At 42.3% G+C, this 15854-nt stretch overlaps 2 protein-coding genes across 2 annotated transcripts; both read left to right on the forward strand.

Moving 5' to 3' along the window:
* The first annotated feature begins 1155 nt into the window (after positions 1-1155).
* On the forward strand, positions 1156-2932 carry LOC147549073 (uncharacterized). Its single transcript, XM_086668216.1, has 2 exons — positions 1156-1755; positions 2270-2932. The coding sequence occupies exons 1-2, from the start codon at positions 1156-1158 to the stop codon at positions 2930-2932; spliced, it is 1263 nt and encodes a 420-aa protein (XP_086524342.1).
* Positions 2933-13637: 10705 nt separating this feature from the next.
* LOC147549074 (uncharacterized) lies at positions 13638-14390 on the forward strand. Its single transcript, XM_086668217.1, has one exon. It carries the CDS (start codon positions 13638-13640, stop codon positions 14388-14390), a length of 753 nt encoding a protein of 250 aa, XP_086524343.1.
* The last annotated feature ends 1464 nt before the right edge of the window (positions 14391-15854 follow it).

Below are 15854 nucleotides of genomic sequence, written 5' to 3' on the forward strand. Positions count from 1 at the left end.
CCTTCTATTTACCCTTTTAGCCCTCAACTTTCCACTTTTTACCAATTTTAACCCCAACTCAACCCTAATCCTATATAAACACTTTTAGAAGACCAACCAACTTCTCTTTTCTTAGCCCCTCTTTCCTCCTTCTTGTAGTTGTAAAACCCTAACCCTTCTTTTCCCCTCTTATCCTCTCTTAGCCTCCTTTTCTCTCTACCTCTTCTCAACTAAAAACCCTAGCCACCATTCTTTTCTCTACCACCTTCATCTTTTCTCTAGATTTACTTTCTCCTTCTAATTTCTTCTTCTAACCTTCTAATTTCTCCATACCTTCTTCTCTAAAATCTCTTCTTCTTCTATCTCTCTTCTAAATTTCTCTTCTTTTATCTTCTAATAAGCTATTATTTGGAGTTTTGAGCAATATTCTTGAGATACTTGGAGCTTAAATTGGACATCAAAATGGAGATACATGGGAATATGGATTGTGAACATTCTTGGTGATTTCTTTCCATTAATCTTTTGTAATTTCATTTATTTTATGAATTCAATGAATGTTATTTTAGATTCCATGAGTAGCTAAATTTTGTATCTAGGGTGTAGAGGAAACCCATATTTGGGCTTATTTTGAGATATGTTGAATCCTTATTTTGAGCTTCAATGCCTATTGATTGTCATTTCATGTTGATTCTATAACCTTGTTATCATTCATGTATTATAATTAGATATTTAATGCTTTTATTGATTTATTAGATGAGATATGCCTTTTAGATCTTGAATGATAGTGTAGGAAATTAGTTTTATATGGTAGTCAATCATACATTCTTGATTTTGAATTGTGTTATTAAAGAATATATTCCGAAATCTAAATAGTTTATTATGTTAGATTTTGAGTTATACATGAGAAAAGGGATTTGTTAATTAATGCATGTTTTAAGTAGTCCATTTATGTGGTGAAATCGAAAACCCTAGATTCTTCTTCTCATCTTGATTTCATTCTCATTAGTCTATTAGTATTGCTTTCTTTTTTTCATAGTAGTTTCCAAATCAAATCAAAAGTTTGAAAGGGGGTGTAATTCGAGATTTAGATAAAATAGCTTGTCCTTTGGAACGAAACTCGACTTATTAGAAGTACTATAACTTGACCCCGTATACTTGCGGGAATAGGCCTATTTTATGGCAGGTCAAGTAGATGAAGCTAGGAACCGTATGCATGAATGTCAGGAGGAGTTATTTGGTGACCCAATGAATCCAGAATTACGTAGAACCGAGAGGAGATTGGTTCATGAGTATGTGGTGAAGATGACGGTTGAGAGCTCCATGAAGAGGCAGCAGTCCAGAGTTAAATGGCTGACCTTAGACGATCAGAATACAAAGTTTTTCCATAGTTCAGTAAAGGAGAGAAGGGCCCGAAACAACATCTCAAAGCTACAAAATGATGATGGTTCACAGGTAGCAGACCCTGATGTTATTCCAATGTTGTTTGTGGACTATTATATAGTTCTTCTTGGTACTGACTCCCCGAATGAAGAAGAAGACGTTATACTAACAGGGTTTGAGTTTGAGCATACTATTAACCCGGATTCAGCAAGTATACTTGAAAGGGTGGTGACGCGAGATGAAATTCTTGAGACACTTTCCACCATAGGTTCTGAAAAAGCACCTGGGGCAGATGGTTTCTCGTCCTTGTTCTTTAAGTCTTTATGGAAAGTAGTAGGAGATGATTTTACTCGAGCAATTCAATGTTTCTTCCGCTCCGGGCGGCTTCTTAGGAAGGTAAACTCAACTCTTATTTCATTGGTTCCTAAAGTGTCTAATCCTTCTTCTCTGAGTGATTTCAGGCCTATATCGTGTTGTAACGTCATTTACAAATGTATCACCAAGATACTTGCGAACAGATCGAAACAGTATGTAGCCACACTAGTGAGCGAAAACCAATCGGCGTTTATCTGAGGCAGGTTAATCTAAGATAATATTATGTTGGCGCATGAATTAGTTCATGATTATGGTAAGGCTCGGGGACTTGACCGATGCACGGTGAAGATAAACCTTCGGAAAGCTTACGATACAGTTCGATGGACATATTTACTCAAAATTTTACAGAAATTTGGGCTCCCGAACAGATTTGTTGGTTGGATAAGATAATGTATTACTACCCCACGATTCTCAGTTATGGTAAATGGAGGCTCCCATGGTTACTTCGGGGAAGAAGGGCTTACGGCAAGGCTGCCCGCTTTCTCCTTACTTATTTGTTATGGTTATGGAGGTTTTTTCGGTTTTACTTCAACAGGAACACCAGCAAGGCAATTTTAGATTGCACCCTCGTTGCAAAGACCCAGTTGTTACTCATTTGTGCTTTGCATATGACCTTATGGTCTTTATGAGAGGCGATGTCGGATCAACAAATGCACTACAATCAGTGGTTAGTAAGCTCTATAAGGGTACAGCCTTGGCTGTGAATATTAGCAAAAGCTCCATTTTCTGTGCTGGTATGACTGAGGATCGGAAGGAGGCAGTCCGGACTGTCCTCGGTTTCCAATTGGGTGTTCTACCAATCAGGTATCTTGGTGTCCCTCTCCTAGCTTCCCGATTGGCGTATAAAGATTGTATCCCACTTATAAATCAGGTACAAACCCGAGTCCAATCTTGGAAGGTCCGTTATCTCTCTTATGCAGGGCGTCTTGTTCTTATTAAGACGGTTCTGGGCAGTATGTTGGTTTTCTGGGCATCGGTGTTCGTTCTTCCAAAGAGAGTTTATAAAGAAATCGATAGTATCTTCAACAGATTTCTTTGGAAAGGGCTTGAAGGAAGTAACAGACCAGCGGTGAATTGGCTTGAGGTTTGCTTACCGAAAAGTGAAGGTGGGCTGGGTTTACGAGATATATCAACGATGACGCAGGCATTGAATCTTAGGCATATATGGGATATTATTAGTGAGAAGAACACTCTCTAGATCCGATGGGTGAAGCGGTATCTGATAAGAGGACAGAACTTCTGGACTATGAAAATTCCGACTAGCTGCTCGTGGTGTTGGAGGAGGGTTCTGGGCAACAGGGTGTTAGCTCAAAATTTGGTCACATATCTTATTCATGATGGTAGTAAGACCTATTTTTGGCGGGATATATGGCTTCCTACAGGTTCATTAGCTGCGAGTTACAACCACTATCGTTGTTTTGATACAAACATAAGAGAAGACTCTCTAGTGCCGGAATACATAATGGATGGTAGCTAGGTTTTTTCGGACCAGGTCCGCCATGCTCTCGGGGATATTTTCGACACAATACAGCAGGTAGTAGTGGGTGGTCTGACGAAGGATACTATTGTCTGGAAAGTCACTGATTCAAGGGAGTATACAATCAAAGACACATACAACTCCATTCGGCGCAAGGGTAGCAACGTACAATGGTCAAATCTGGTTTGGTGCAATGAAGGGGTCCCAAAACACTCCTTCACTACCTGGATTGCACTAAAGACGGGCCTAAAAACAAAAGCAAAATTGAGGGAGTGGGGTTTAGAAGTGGATTCTATATGCCCTCTATGTCATAATGAAATAGAAACAGATGAACATCTTTTTTTGGCTGCGCTTTCTCACTCTCTGTTTGGACTGAGTTGTTATTGTTATTGGGTATACGAAGACATCATACGGATATTTAGGCTGAAGAATTGAATTGGTGTATCAATACGTTCCATGGAAATTCCATTCTTGATCGACTGTGGAGCCTGATTTTTAATGCATACTTCTTCCATATTTGGACAGAGAGAAATCATCGTATTTTCCGGGGTGCAACATGCACATGGCAGATACTTCTTCAGGTGATTAGTAGTGAGGTCAAAGTAAAGACAACATCATGGAAGAAGAGGCCTAGTGCGGCAGGTGGGGGCCAGCAGATTCTCAATAATTGGAACATTACTGTACCGGTTTCCGTAAAAACACCCAAAATGTGTAAATGTCAAGGCCCATTGCCAGGTCAAATACTAATTAATATTGATGGTTCGTTTGCTGACTCCCGAATATGATTTGTACCACTCCCTGGCACCTCATCTTCAGACTCCCGAATAGGGTTTAAAGAGTCTGAACCATCTGGTTGTGAGAGAAACGAAAAAGAGTTACCTGAAACGGGAGTATGTTGCCTTTCTCGACCATGGACAGGAACGTTCATCCTTGCCATTTTTCGACGCGATTGATCGGGCTTATCGGGTTGTCCAGCTCCTACACTGAACTTATAAGTTTTCAAAATCACCATTGACCACCCCTCGTCCTTCTCTTGATTCCCATGTCGGTTGTGCTGATTTTGATCTCGATCACTAACTGTGGCTGGTCTCTTTTTTCCCATACCATTTCTCCGATCAGGTTGGTTATTGGTTTGCTTCCCGGTGTTGTTGCTGCCCGGCTTAGTCATCACCGAGTTTCGCTGGCCTGATCTGAGTGGTTGAGGGTTATTAGCTAAGTGGGTGTTATTTGGTCGCATAACACGGACTGGTTCAATTCCTATAGGGGCAGTAGGTTTCGATTGTTTAGGGCAAATGGACCCCTCGTGCCTAAACACTTGCACACCCCACACTTAGCCGGTTTCCACGAGTACTCCACCTGTACCTTTGCCTTGTATTCTGACGTACCATCCTTAACTTCAATATCTATCTCATCCAGTAATTCCTTTTTCAACACTAACTTCCACGCATACTCGTGCAAACGCCATTCGCTCTTTCGATTTCGTACGGCTATCCTGCCTTAAAGGCACACCCAACCCACTAGCTATTCGAAAAATACTTTTAGAATCCCAAAGAATGAGAGGTATGTTTATCAAGTTAACCCAGATTGGCATTGATTTCATTTCTCGTAACTCTTGTTCCACGTTTAGGCGCCAAGGTCTTACTACAAAAAGTCGACCAGCAATAAAGATAGGCTTGTGTTCAAGCGCTCGTCGTCTATCATTGGAAGAAGAAAACTTGATTACGTAGGCTGAGGTTCCATGTACCGTGATCTTCATATCTCCTTTCGGGGTCCACTTGTTCGAGAGCACACTATAAACCAGGCCATATGCTAATCTCTCACCAACAAAGCTCCCTATGATCATGTCCTCAAACGATTTGATTTCGGTTGCAAAGTCTGAAACATCAAATTCGGCTACTACACCACCCTCCATTTCTCTTGGTGGAATATAGGTTAATACAAAGACAATGATCAAAGCATTTATTAAACTTAGCAGTTTGGACGTTGTTCTTGCTGAATTCTTCCCTTGGACTACGAAGAACTCCAGCAAACAAGTTATCACGTATTGCATCAACAAAAGGGTTATTACCCAGGACTTTGTTTTTTGCAGCAGACACATTGGTTCCCTTTGCACGAACAGCACTTCCATTAACTTGACCAGACTTTTGATATTGGTTTCCTTTTGATCGTGATGCATACTCGTCCCTTAGGTTAGATGGTTGTGCTGTTGCTTGGAACTTCATGCCAACTAATGCAGGAGCAACAGTGTTTGATCAACCAGGGCTGGAATAATCAGAGCTAGAGCAAGCAGCGCTGGACAAGCCTCCCAAACGTTACTTTGCTGAAGTTGGACCAACTAAGCAATGATTAAATATGGGCTTTAAAGAGGATTATCGAAGACTTGAAGAGTCATTTTCGTTTTTAGTAATCTGCATTAAATTTAGTCTCGTCTTTCTACATACATGCATTTAAACTAAGTTGTTCCCAATGTAACTAGTTTCTATGCATGTAGACTAGCTTTTATTTCTCATTTAATGTATTCTCCTCTATATAATGAGGCTTATTATGAATGGAAAAATCAGAGAATATTGAATTGGAAATTATAGAGTCTTTATGACTTTGGATCTGTTTAGATCAACTCCTTTATCCTCTGGTTTTGGAAGAGCCATTGGTGGTGGATTTCGAGCGTCTTTATCATCTGGTGGTGGCAACTTTATCCAGGTGTGGTGTTAGCTCAACCGGTTTCTTTATCACTTTGTGGTGGCAACTTTATCAAAGTGGGGTGATCCGGATCTTCCTAGTTACTTGTTACGATTTTACATTCACTCCAAACTCACACTTCCGGGAAAACGCATCAAGTGGTATCAGAGCTCTAATTCAGGTTGGTGGAGTGAAATTATAATTCAGAAGCTTATAATTCAAGTGGTATCAAGTGAAATTATAAATCTCCTGTTTTGATAATATGGAATTTCCAAGAGGATTGACTCTCGACCAAGCATACGCTGAGCGTATTGGTAGAGAAATGGAGGAAATGAGGCAGCAAATGCAATAAATGGTTCAGGCTTTTAATGGCATGAATGTGCAAGCGCAGCCAAGAAGACAAAGAGTTGGAGATAACCATTCATCTTCTGATGAAGACGGACGTGTTTCTCTTAGTTCTAATGATGATCATAGTGTTAGTTCTGGACGTGGGAGAAGAAGAGATAATCGACCACATCAACAACACACTCGGCAAGCACCAGTGAGAGAAAGGCAGTGAGATAGAAAGGAGAGAGAAGGAGTGAGGCGGCGCATTTTTTTAGGATTTGACGGCGTGTGTTTCTGGCTGGGGCTCCGACCAAGTTTCTTGGAGCTGGTGTGTCTCCTTGGTTTCCGTGTGGTTTTGTTGTCTGTCTGGTTCCGACAACTTCCTCTTTGTTGGCATTTCCTTCTTCTGGGGTGAATGCCGGTGAATGAGGGAGCAAAGGTTCCTCTCTCTTGGATCGGCTTCCCTCCCTCTGGAAGGTGATGGTGAAACCTCAAAATGATCCATGATGGATGAGGGGAAGTCGATGGATTTTGGTTCTGATCAGGAGAATAATCGTTTTGGCCGTTCTAGTTAGGCTGGGTTGTTTAGGCAAGGTGCTGCCAGTTCGAGGGCAAAGCTTAAGTTCTCCCCTCCTGTTGTGATTAATGGTGAGAAGGTTGCTCTGGTTTCTGTGCGAAATTTTTCTTCTCAGATTCGTCAATGTGAGAAGGTTCTGTTCGGTTATTTTCTGGGTGATAGGTTGTCGTATATGGTTGTGTCTACTGCTCTTAAGAAGGCTTTCAAGCTTAAGGGTGGAATGTCACTTACTGTGCATGGGGTGTCTGCATTTGTGCTCAAATTTGATTTGGATGAGGATCAGAGGTTGGTTATGGACCATGGTCCTTTATATATCTCTGGTCGGTTGTTTGTCATTCGACCTTGGAAGATGCATATTGAGGAAGAAATTGAGGAGAGGGTCTCTGTCCCTGTTTGGGTTAATCTTCATAACCTGCCTTATGTTCTTTTCAACCCTGAGGGAATTGGCCTTGCTGCTAATGTGCTTGGTACTCCTATTATTCTGGATGTTCCAACAGAGAAACAGACTAGGATGGCTTATGCTCGGGTTTGTGTGGATATGGAGCTTGACCACTCTATGCCTAGTACTATAAAGCTTATGATTGATGAGGAGTAGATTATTGAAGTTGATGTTGACTACTCTTGGAAGCCTGAGAAATGTCAGACTTGTGGCGTTTTTGGCCATTCTGCTAGAAGGTGCCCTCAAGGTGTTCGAGTTAATTCCAAGCCTAGGGGTGGACCTGGTGCTCGGCCTATGACTGGTGGTAAAGGGGCTGTTCCTGGGAAAGGGTCAGCTGAGGGGGAGGGGAAGACCCCTATGCACCCTGTTGCTGGAGAGGTAAATGAGCGGAGGGGGGCCCTCCTGGAGATATGGTACCTGTTGGACAGGGGGATTTGCTCATGATTGAATCATCTGAGCCACTGTCTATGATTACTGATTCCACTGGAGTGGCTACTGACTTATATGCTCAAGGAGGGGGTGAGCAGTGGTCTGTGGTTAGCCACAAGAAGAAAAAGGGGGTCAAATCTGGTGTGTCCACCTTGTCAATTAAGAAGAAGGAATTGAATATGAGTGCTACCAAGAGGCAATGTATTGGTACTAGCCAGGGTAGTCCATGGCCAGGTAAAGGAGTTGGTGGCCTTGTTCAGAAGGTTGGGAAGGAGGTGCAATATGGAGTTGGGACTCAACAGGAGGGTGACACTAAGGGTATAGCAGGTAAGATATCACTCTTTAGCTCTACTGCTAAGTCTCTTAGGGCTACTGGTGGGTCTCTTGAGCAAGAGCAGAGTTTAGATAAGCTAGGTGAGGGTTCTCTCCCATCCCATCTTGATGGATAAGTTAGCTTGCTGGAATGTGAGAGGACTTAATGGTTCTCTCAGAGTGAAAGAGGTCAGAGACCTCATTAGATTTAATAAACTAAGTTTGTGTGGCTTGTTGGAAACAAAAGTTACTAGGTTCATAAATGTAGGGTTCAGAAGAGTATTAGCCCTTATTGGTCTTTTCTTGATAATGGTGTTGAGGCTGAGGGGGGAAGGATTTGGCTTGGCTGGGATCCTCTGCAAGTTAATGTTGTTCTTATTGCTAGTACCAGCCAAGCCATTTTTGCTAGCATGGACCTGCCTGATGGGGAAGAGGTCAATGCTATGTGTGGTTTATGCCAGAAACACTGTACCTGAGAGAAGGGAGTTGTAGAGGGATGTTCAAAGGTTCTGTTTCAATTATGATATGCCTTGGATTGTCTTAGGGGACTTCAACTCTATTTTGAGCACTGAGGAGAAATGTGGAGGTGAGGTTGTGAGGTCTGAAAACTATGCTGAGTTCTTGGACTTCACTCAGACTGCTCAACTTTTTGAAGTGGCTTCGGATTCTGCTTTGGTGGTGATGCTGCTGTCTGATGTCAACAGGGAAGCTCCATGGAAAGTATGGGGTATTCTTAAAGAGGTGACAGATATGTGGAAGACTTTTGAGAGCTGCAAGGTTACTCATGTGTATAGGGAGACAAATGAGGCTGCTGATTTCTTGTCCAGGCTGAGCAGCAGTGGAGTGATTCACTTAAATGTTAAGCAGTTGCCGAGCAGACTTGCTGATATTGTTTCACAGGATGTGAGAGGTGTCATTAGACTTAGGAAATTTTGGCATGTAGAGTCTTAATTGTTGGTTTTTTTCTTTGGGGTTGTTTGGTTCGTTATAGTTTTTCTACAATGAGAGTTGTATGAACAATAGTGTTTTTGTTTCAATAAAAGGGTCGGGGTCCCTTTAATCCCCGCTGACTCTTTCAAAAAAGAAAAAAGGGGGGTTGAGAGTTAGAAAGAAAGCTTGGGGAGAGGCAAAGAGAGAAGAAGGAGAAGGGGGCCGGCCAAGCTTAGGCCGGCAAGCACTAAGGCCGGCCAAAGCTTGGCCGGAACAGCAGCTCGGGACAACATATAACAGCAGCCCAAGCTGCATCCTAGAAGATAAAGCACGGGAGTTGCTCGTAGCACGGGACGCGACCACGGTAGCAGCAGCAGAAGCGACCAGCAGCTGCTCCGGCACGACAGCATCTCGGGTGGAAGCTTCCCATGCCCGGATCTTCACGGGATGCGGCTGCTGCTTGCTTGGGACGCATCCGCATGCTCGGGACTGCAAGGCTGCTTTCACGAGACGCTTCCACAGGATGCATCCGGCTCGGATCTAAGTTTTCATGGCCGGATTCCATGTATTTGGCCGAAAAATTGGCCGGATTTTCTTGTTTTTCCGGCAACCTTCTTGGTCCCAAAACTTAGGGCTTTTACTCCCCTCATTCTTGGCTAGCTTCCCATGTGGTTTGATTTGATTTTGGATTACAAATTTCTAGAGAGAGAAAGCTAGGGTTAGCTTTAATGAAGGTTGTGTTCTAAATGGAGAAGATGATGGTGGTCGCTATGGGGAACCCATAACTTGCTAAGGGGAGATCGGCTGCACCTTAAAGACTTATTTTTTCCGACGATCTTAGCCTCGAACCACATCGAAAAAGGGGGATTCTCTCATCATTTTCTTTTCAATTCTTATTCAATCACCATGTTAGCTAACTTTAGTGTGTCGATTATATGAGATGAATTCGTGATTATGTTTAATATGATTTGATGTTTTGATTACAAATTGATGTTCATTTATTTCGATTATCGTTTCGATCGTATTTTCATGTGTCTTGTCAAGCACTTCACATAGTTAATAGACGAAACGAAGTATTCGATATCGATCGTAGTCTAAGTCATATTTTCATGTGTCTTGTCATGCACTTCACATAGTTAGGCGACTAGACGACACTTTCGATGACTCGGGATTAACCGGTTTAGGCGTTTGTTTGACTAAGTATGATCTCCGGATATACGTAGTACTTAGAAACATCTACTTTAGGAGTCGAATATCGATTGTACCTCGACACATTAAATCGGACTACACATAGGCGTAGGTTTATTATTATGGATTCCCAGACCTCGACACCTCTCTAACTTATTTGTTTCCCGACTCTTGTTGCCTCCCGACTCTTGTTCCTCCGAACTCTTCTCTCGAATCTCTCTCGCCTATTTACATTAGATTATCTAGTTAGTTTTACTTGTTTTATTCTCTTATTACTTATTCGATCGAAACCCCCATTTATCTTTGTTCCTTTCCTTTTTAGTCTAAGTTAGCCTTTAATATCTAGACCGAGGGATAAGACCCTTCGATATCCAAACTACCTTCATATCCTCGGATCGATTCCGGTTTTACCAGTTACTACTTGATACCTCCGCTTGGGTGTGCAACTTTTTCGGGTGCATCAGTAAGCAGCTAAACACATGATGTTCTACCAAAGATCTTTGAAGCTTCAAGCGTTTCTGAACCTGGGCTCTGAAAGTGGTTTTTGAACATATTTTTTATCCTTTTGGTGCTATTGCAGGTGGACATTGTTTCTTATGTTCTCATCTCATCTCCATTTAGAGCTTTCCGAGTAACTAATAGATACTTGTAGATAAAAAACATAAATCGCCTGGTTTTTATTCGACCCAGTTTTCAATGGAGAAAATTTTATGGGTTTGTTAAGTTTACACTGCTCATATTATTAAATGTCCTTTACTGAAGTAGTACTTTTCATTACAAGGAAATGGATTTGAAGGTCTCACTTCCAAAAAGAGGCATTTCTACCATGTCCTTATGGTTGGTTGACTTTCTTATACGCTTGAATAATCAGTTTGATTTTCATATAATACTTTTCATTAGAAGGAACCCGAGTTCGAAGGTGAAAGTTCTGAAAAGAGGCATTTCTACCATGTTCGCATCATGGTTAATTACCTAATATGCCTGAATAATCAGTTTGATTACAACATAAGATTGCATACTATGATCTGGTGTAACTTGATATTTGCTAATTCTGCTATTATGGTCTGAATCAGATTAATAATTATGGTTTGCTTCCCTTAGTTGTTGTTGGTTCCTGACTTATGTTCGACAACAATTGGATGATCAACTGAAGGAATCCTAATATGTTATGATTGTCCTTTTTATTTCCACCCACAAATGATATTTGAGCATCTTGAAAACCTTAAATTTGATCTTTTCCAGGGATAAGGAGTTGCTTGCGTGGCTTCGCCAAGTAAAGGGCACACCATGACGGTGTTGTTGTACTTGCTTTTGAAATTACTAGCAGCCACAAATTTCACATTTCTCTTGCTTCATAGCTGCTTTGAAAACTCAGACCGGCATGTGATAAGGTTCTTTTTTGGTTGTCACATGTATTTTTTTCCCTTTTAATGGTATTGGTAGACGCTAAACAAATAGGTAGAGATGCCACAAGTAAAGATCATATAGCCTAATTGACTGCAAGTTGAATAAGCTACAACCGTCTTTGAATTGTTCTTCAATATTCCAGTGGTTGGTAGTGACGTAAGGAGAGAGAAAAGGGAAGAGAAGAAGAAAGGGTTTTTGCTGCTTGTCTTCTAGGTTTTCTGATCGACAAAGTTGCTGTTTTGGTCTGTTCTCCGGCCATGGAGGAGGCTCTTCACGGAAAAGAAACAAGTCTAAGGGATGAGGGAGAGATTGGTGAAGGCCGTTTTTTGCTTGCTGGGAACCGTGTGCATACTGAAGAGGAAGAGGATGAGATGGCAGAAGCAAACTCTTTGGTTGGTCATGGGGATCAATTGAGCACTGTTCAAACAACTAATGGTTTAGTTGGTATGAGGTTTCAAGCAACAGAAAAAACAACAAACCTAGGGAATGAGTGCATCACGTATAAAGTCTAATCAAACACAAGTTTCTGTCCGTGCTAATGGAAGCAAAGTGGCTGCTGTAAAAAATAAGGTCATGGGCAATAACTCTTATGCTAATGCTATACGTGATAACTTGTTTGTCGGAGTTCTTCGACGTCCGAGTGAAGACTTAATCAAGAACACAGTTCAGTCAGACCTACACCAACAATTCCCGGCGGCAACAGAAACACACAAACATAGCAGCAGTTTTCCGGCATACCCAAGGGTTCCGTCAGTTGCTAGGGTTTCTGTTGAGCCGGGCCAAAGGGAGTTACCGTCATTGGTCCAGGAAGCTAGGAGTGTTGCATCCCATGTAGAGAATCAGAACTCTAACTGGGCTCGGCTATTCAACAAGGTAACCTCCCCACATACAACTCAACTGTCTTACACTCCTCCTGTAGAAGTAAATGGAGAAAGGGTAGCTGAGTTTGATATTGCTGATTTTGGTGATCGAGTTAAGTCATTTGATGACATTTTGATTGGAAATTTTGATTGGAAATTTTGTTGGAGAGCGACTGAGTTACAGCCTGGTACATAATGTTTTGGTCAAGAAATGGAATCCTAAGGGTGGGCTGAAACTAACCATCCATGGAACCTCGGCGTTTGTGATTAAATTTGCATCAATGGAAGATAGACAACGAGCAATGGAACATGAGCCCATTTTCATTGTCGGAAGACCTTTCATCGTCCGACCATGGCGTCTTCACATTGAAAAGGAATTACAGGATATGAAAACATTACCAATGTGGGTTAATCTACGCAATATTCCACTTATTTTCTGGACTCCCAATGGTATTAGTCGTATTGCAAGTATTCTTGGAAAGCCGATCATGCTAGATAGTCACACTGAATCGCAAGAGAGGATGGCTTATGCTCGGGTATGTGTTGAAGCTAATGCGGAATGGGAGTTACCAAAAGAACTCAGCATTCGTGTCAAAGACGGATCACAAGATGAGGTGGTTAAAGTGGCAGTTGAATATTCATGGATGTCTGCCCGTTGTGCCACGTGTAAAGTGTTCGGACATGATGATACGGGGTGTCCCACTAAACCAAAACAGCATGTAACACTAGACACACATAATAGTTCGTTTCGCACTACCAAAGAGGCTAACCGAGGAGTAACCGCAGCTCAACAACAACAGAACCCGAGACATACACAATTCCAGCAACCTAATGTAAGAAGAGGTCCTAATATGACACAAGAGGGGGGTGGAAAAGACCAGCAACGGGAGAAGGACTAGATTCACAGATTGCTCGTAATGGGAAGAACAAAGGCGATGCTGAGTGGACGATTGTCACAAACAAAACAAAGCAATTTCAGCCAGGTTCGGGACATAATGAAAGAGTGGATCAGCGAAGAAGGAAGATATTAAAGAGGTTACCATTACAACACCAAACCAGAAAGAGTGGGAGCACCCGAAGCCAAATAGGTAACTCTTTTTCTGCTTTGTTATCTATTGATACTTTTGAGAATGATGTGCATGAAACCCATGATACTAATGATACTTCCTGCGAGTCGGAACCTCAAGAGGACATAACCCAACCAATGGAAGATCAGCAACCGTTATTGTGTAACTCCGATAGCTCGGAAGGAGTTACAAACAACCCCCCATTAGTTTAATGATAAATCTTGCTTGTTCGAATGTGAGAGGTCTTAATGACGCTCTCCGTATGAAGAGTGTACGTGATTTTATGAGATTGAATAGAATTGGCTTATGTGGATTGTTAGAAACTCATGTTCAGGAGGTAAATATGACTCGTATTCGGCGAAGTCTTAATTCTAACTGGACCTTTATTGATAACTATGTGGCTGTTCCGGGAGGCCGGATTTGGATCGGATGGGACCCGAGTAGGGTTGCCTTTACTGTGTTCCATATTGGAGGGCAAGTTATTGCAGGTAGTGTTCAGTTTACCGATGGTTCAGGTTTTAATTTGGCAGTGGTGTACGGAAGTAATAGTACTGTTCATCGCCGGGAGCTTTGGAAGGACCTTGAGTTTCTCATGACGGGTTCTGAGGCTCCGTGGCTGGTGCTAGGTGACTTCAACACCACGATGCTGGCTAATGAGAAGAGAGGGGGTAACAACTCACCATCTCAAGGTTCGAATGAGATGTTTGATTGTGTTACCGATTTGGGATTGTTTGACTGTTCGTATACAGGTTGTTTCTATACTTGGTCTAACAGGCAGATGGGTGTGGCGAACATCAGTTCTAAGATTGATCGGGCTCTTATTAACAGTGGGTGGCTGACCTGTTTCCCTTTAGCTAAAGCAGACTTTCTACCGGCTGGGGACTCAGATCACTCTCCTATTATTATACCGCTTGCTGCACCTAACATACACCGGAGAACTCCGTTTCGGTTCTTTAATGCCTGAACGGATATTCCCACGTTTAGAGCTCTTGTTGCTGATGTATGGAAGGAGTCAGTACGGGGGTAACCTGATGTTTTGTATGGTGACAAAGCTCAAGGTTTTGAAAGCTCGGTTGAATGACTGAAAGAAAGTTCGGTCGAATGGGGTGATGAATCAGGTAACCATTAATCGAAATTTCTTACATTCAGTGCAGGTTCGATTGTAGGGAGATCCAGAAAATCCGGCTTTACGGAGGCAAGAGAGAGTAGCTACTGAAAACTATAGTAGCGTTATTCGGGCTGAAACGACAATGCTCCGACAACATGCTAAAGTTGAATGGCTTACTCTTGATGACAGCAATACGGCTTATTTTCACAACTCTATTAAAGAGCGGAAGTCAAGGAATGCTATTACTCGACTTACCAGGGAGGATGGTTCGGTGGCCGAGGATCTAGTGGAGATAGCTAATATGTGTGTGGACTTCTATCGGGATTTATTTGGTCGAGATGATGAGGATAATGAAGCATTAGATCCCATATCTAATGTGGAGTTCTCATGCCCGCTGACGGAAGCTGAAGGAGCCCTTCTCATTACGAGGGTGACGAGAGATGAGATCTTTGCTGCTTTACAGACTATTGGTTCTGATCGATCGCCGAGCCCGGATGGGTTCTCTTCCCATTTTTTAAGGCGTGCTGGGACATCGTGGGAGATGATTTTGTGGAAGCTATCCAGAGGTTTTTCAGCTCAGGAAAGCTTCTCCAAGAGGTAAACTCTACTTTCATCACTCTTATTCCTAAAATAGATAACGCTTCCTCAGTGTCAGATTTCAGACCGATATCTTGTTGTAATGTGTTGTATAAATGCATTGCCAAGATTCTTACTATACACGGCTGAAGGAAGTTATTTATTCGATGATTAGTCCGAACCAATTAGCCTTTATTTCTGGCCGTACTATTCAGGACAATATCATGCTAGCCCATGAGATTGTTCGGAATTACCACCGACCAGACACCTCCGCTAGGTGTACGGTCAAGATTGACCTTAAGAAGGCATATGACACAGTTCGTTGGTCTTCTTTATTCTCAGTCCTTGGTAAGTTTCATTTTCCAAGGATACTCATAGAATGGATACGTGCCTGTGTGACTACGTCTAAATTCTCGATTATGGTTAATGGTGAAGCCCATGGTTATTTTGATGGGAAGCGAGGTGTACGGCAAGGTTGCCCGGTTTCTCCATATTTGTTTGTGTTAATGATGGAGGTATTCGCGGTTCTTATTGATCGAGAGGAGAGAGCAGGTCGGTTTCTGCTACACCCTAAGTGTCGAGTTCCGAAAGTTACCCACCTTTGTTTCGCCGACGATCTCATGGTTTTCTTCCGAGGAGACGCGGGTTCGGCTCAATCTCTAAAAGGTGTGCTAACTGGTTTTAATCGGGCGACGGGGTTGCAAGCTAATGTGCTTAAGAGTACAGTTTTCTTTGCTGGTCTTT

The sequence above is a fragment of the Eschscholzia californica genome, unplaced genomic scaffold, assembly GCF_041429995.1.
Source record: "Eschscholzia californica isolate CP2 unplaced genomic scaffold, dmEscCali1.0.p SCAF_3, whole genome shotgun sequence".
In the NCBI taxonomy this organism is placed as follows: Eukaryota; Viridiplantae; Streptophyta; class Magnoliopsida; order Ranunculales; family Papaveraceae; genus Eschscholzia; species Eschscholzia californica.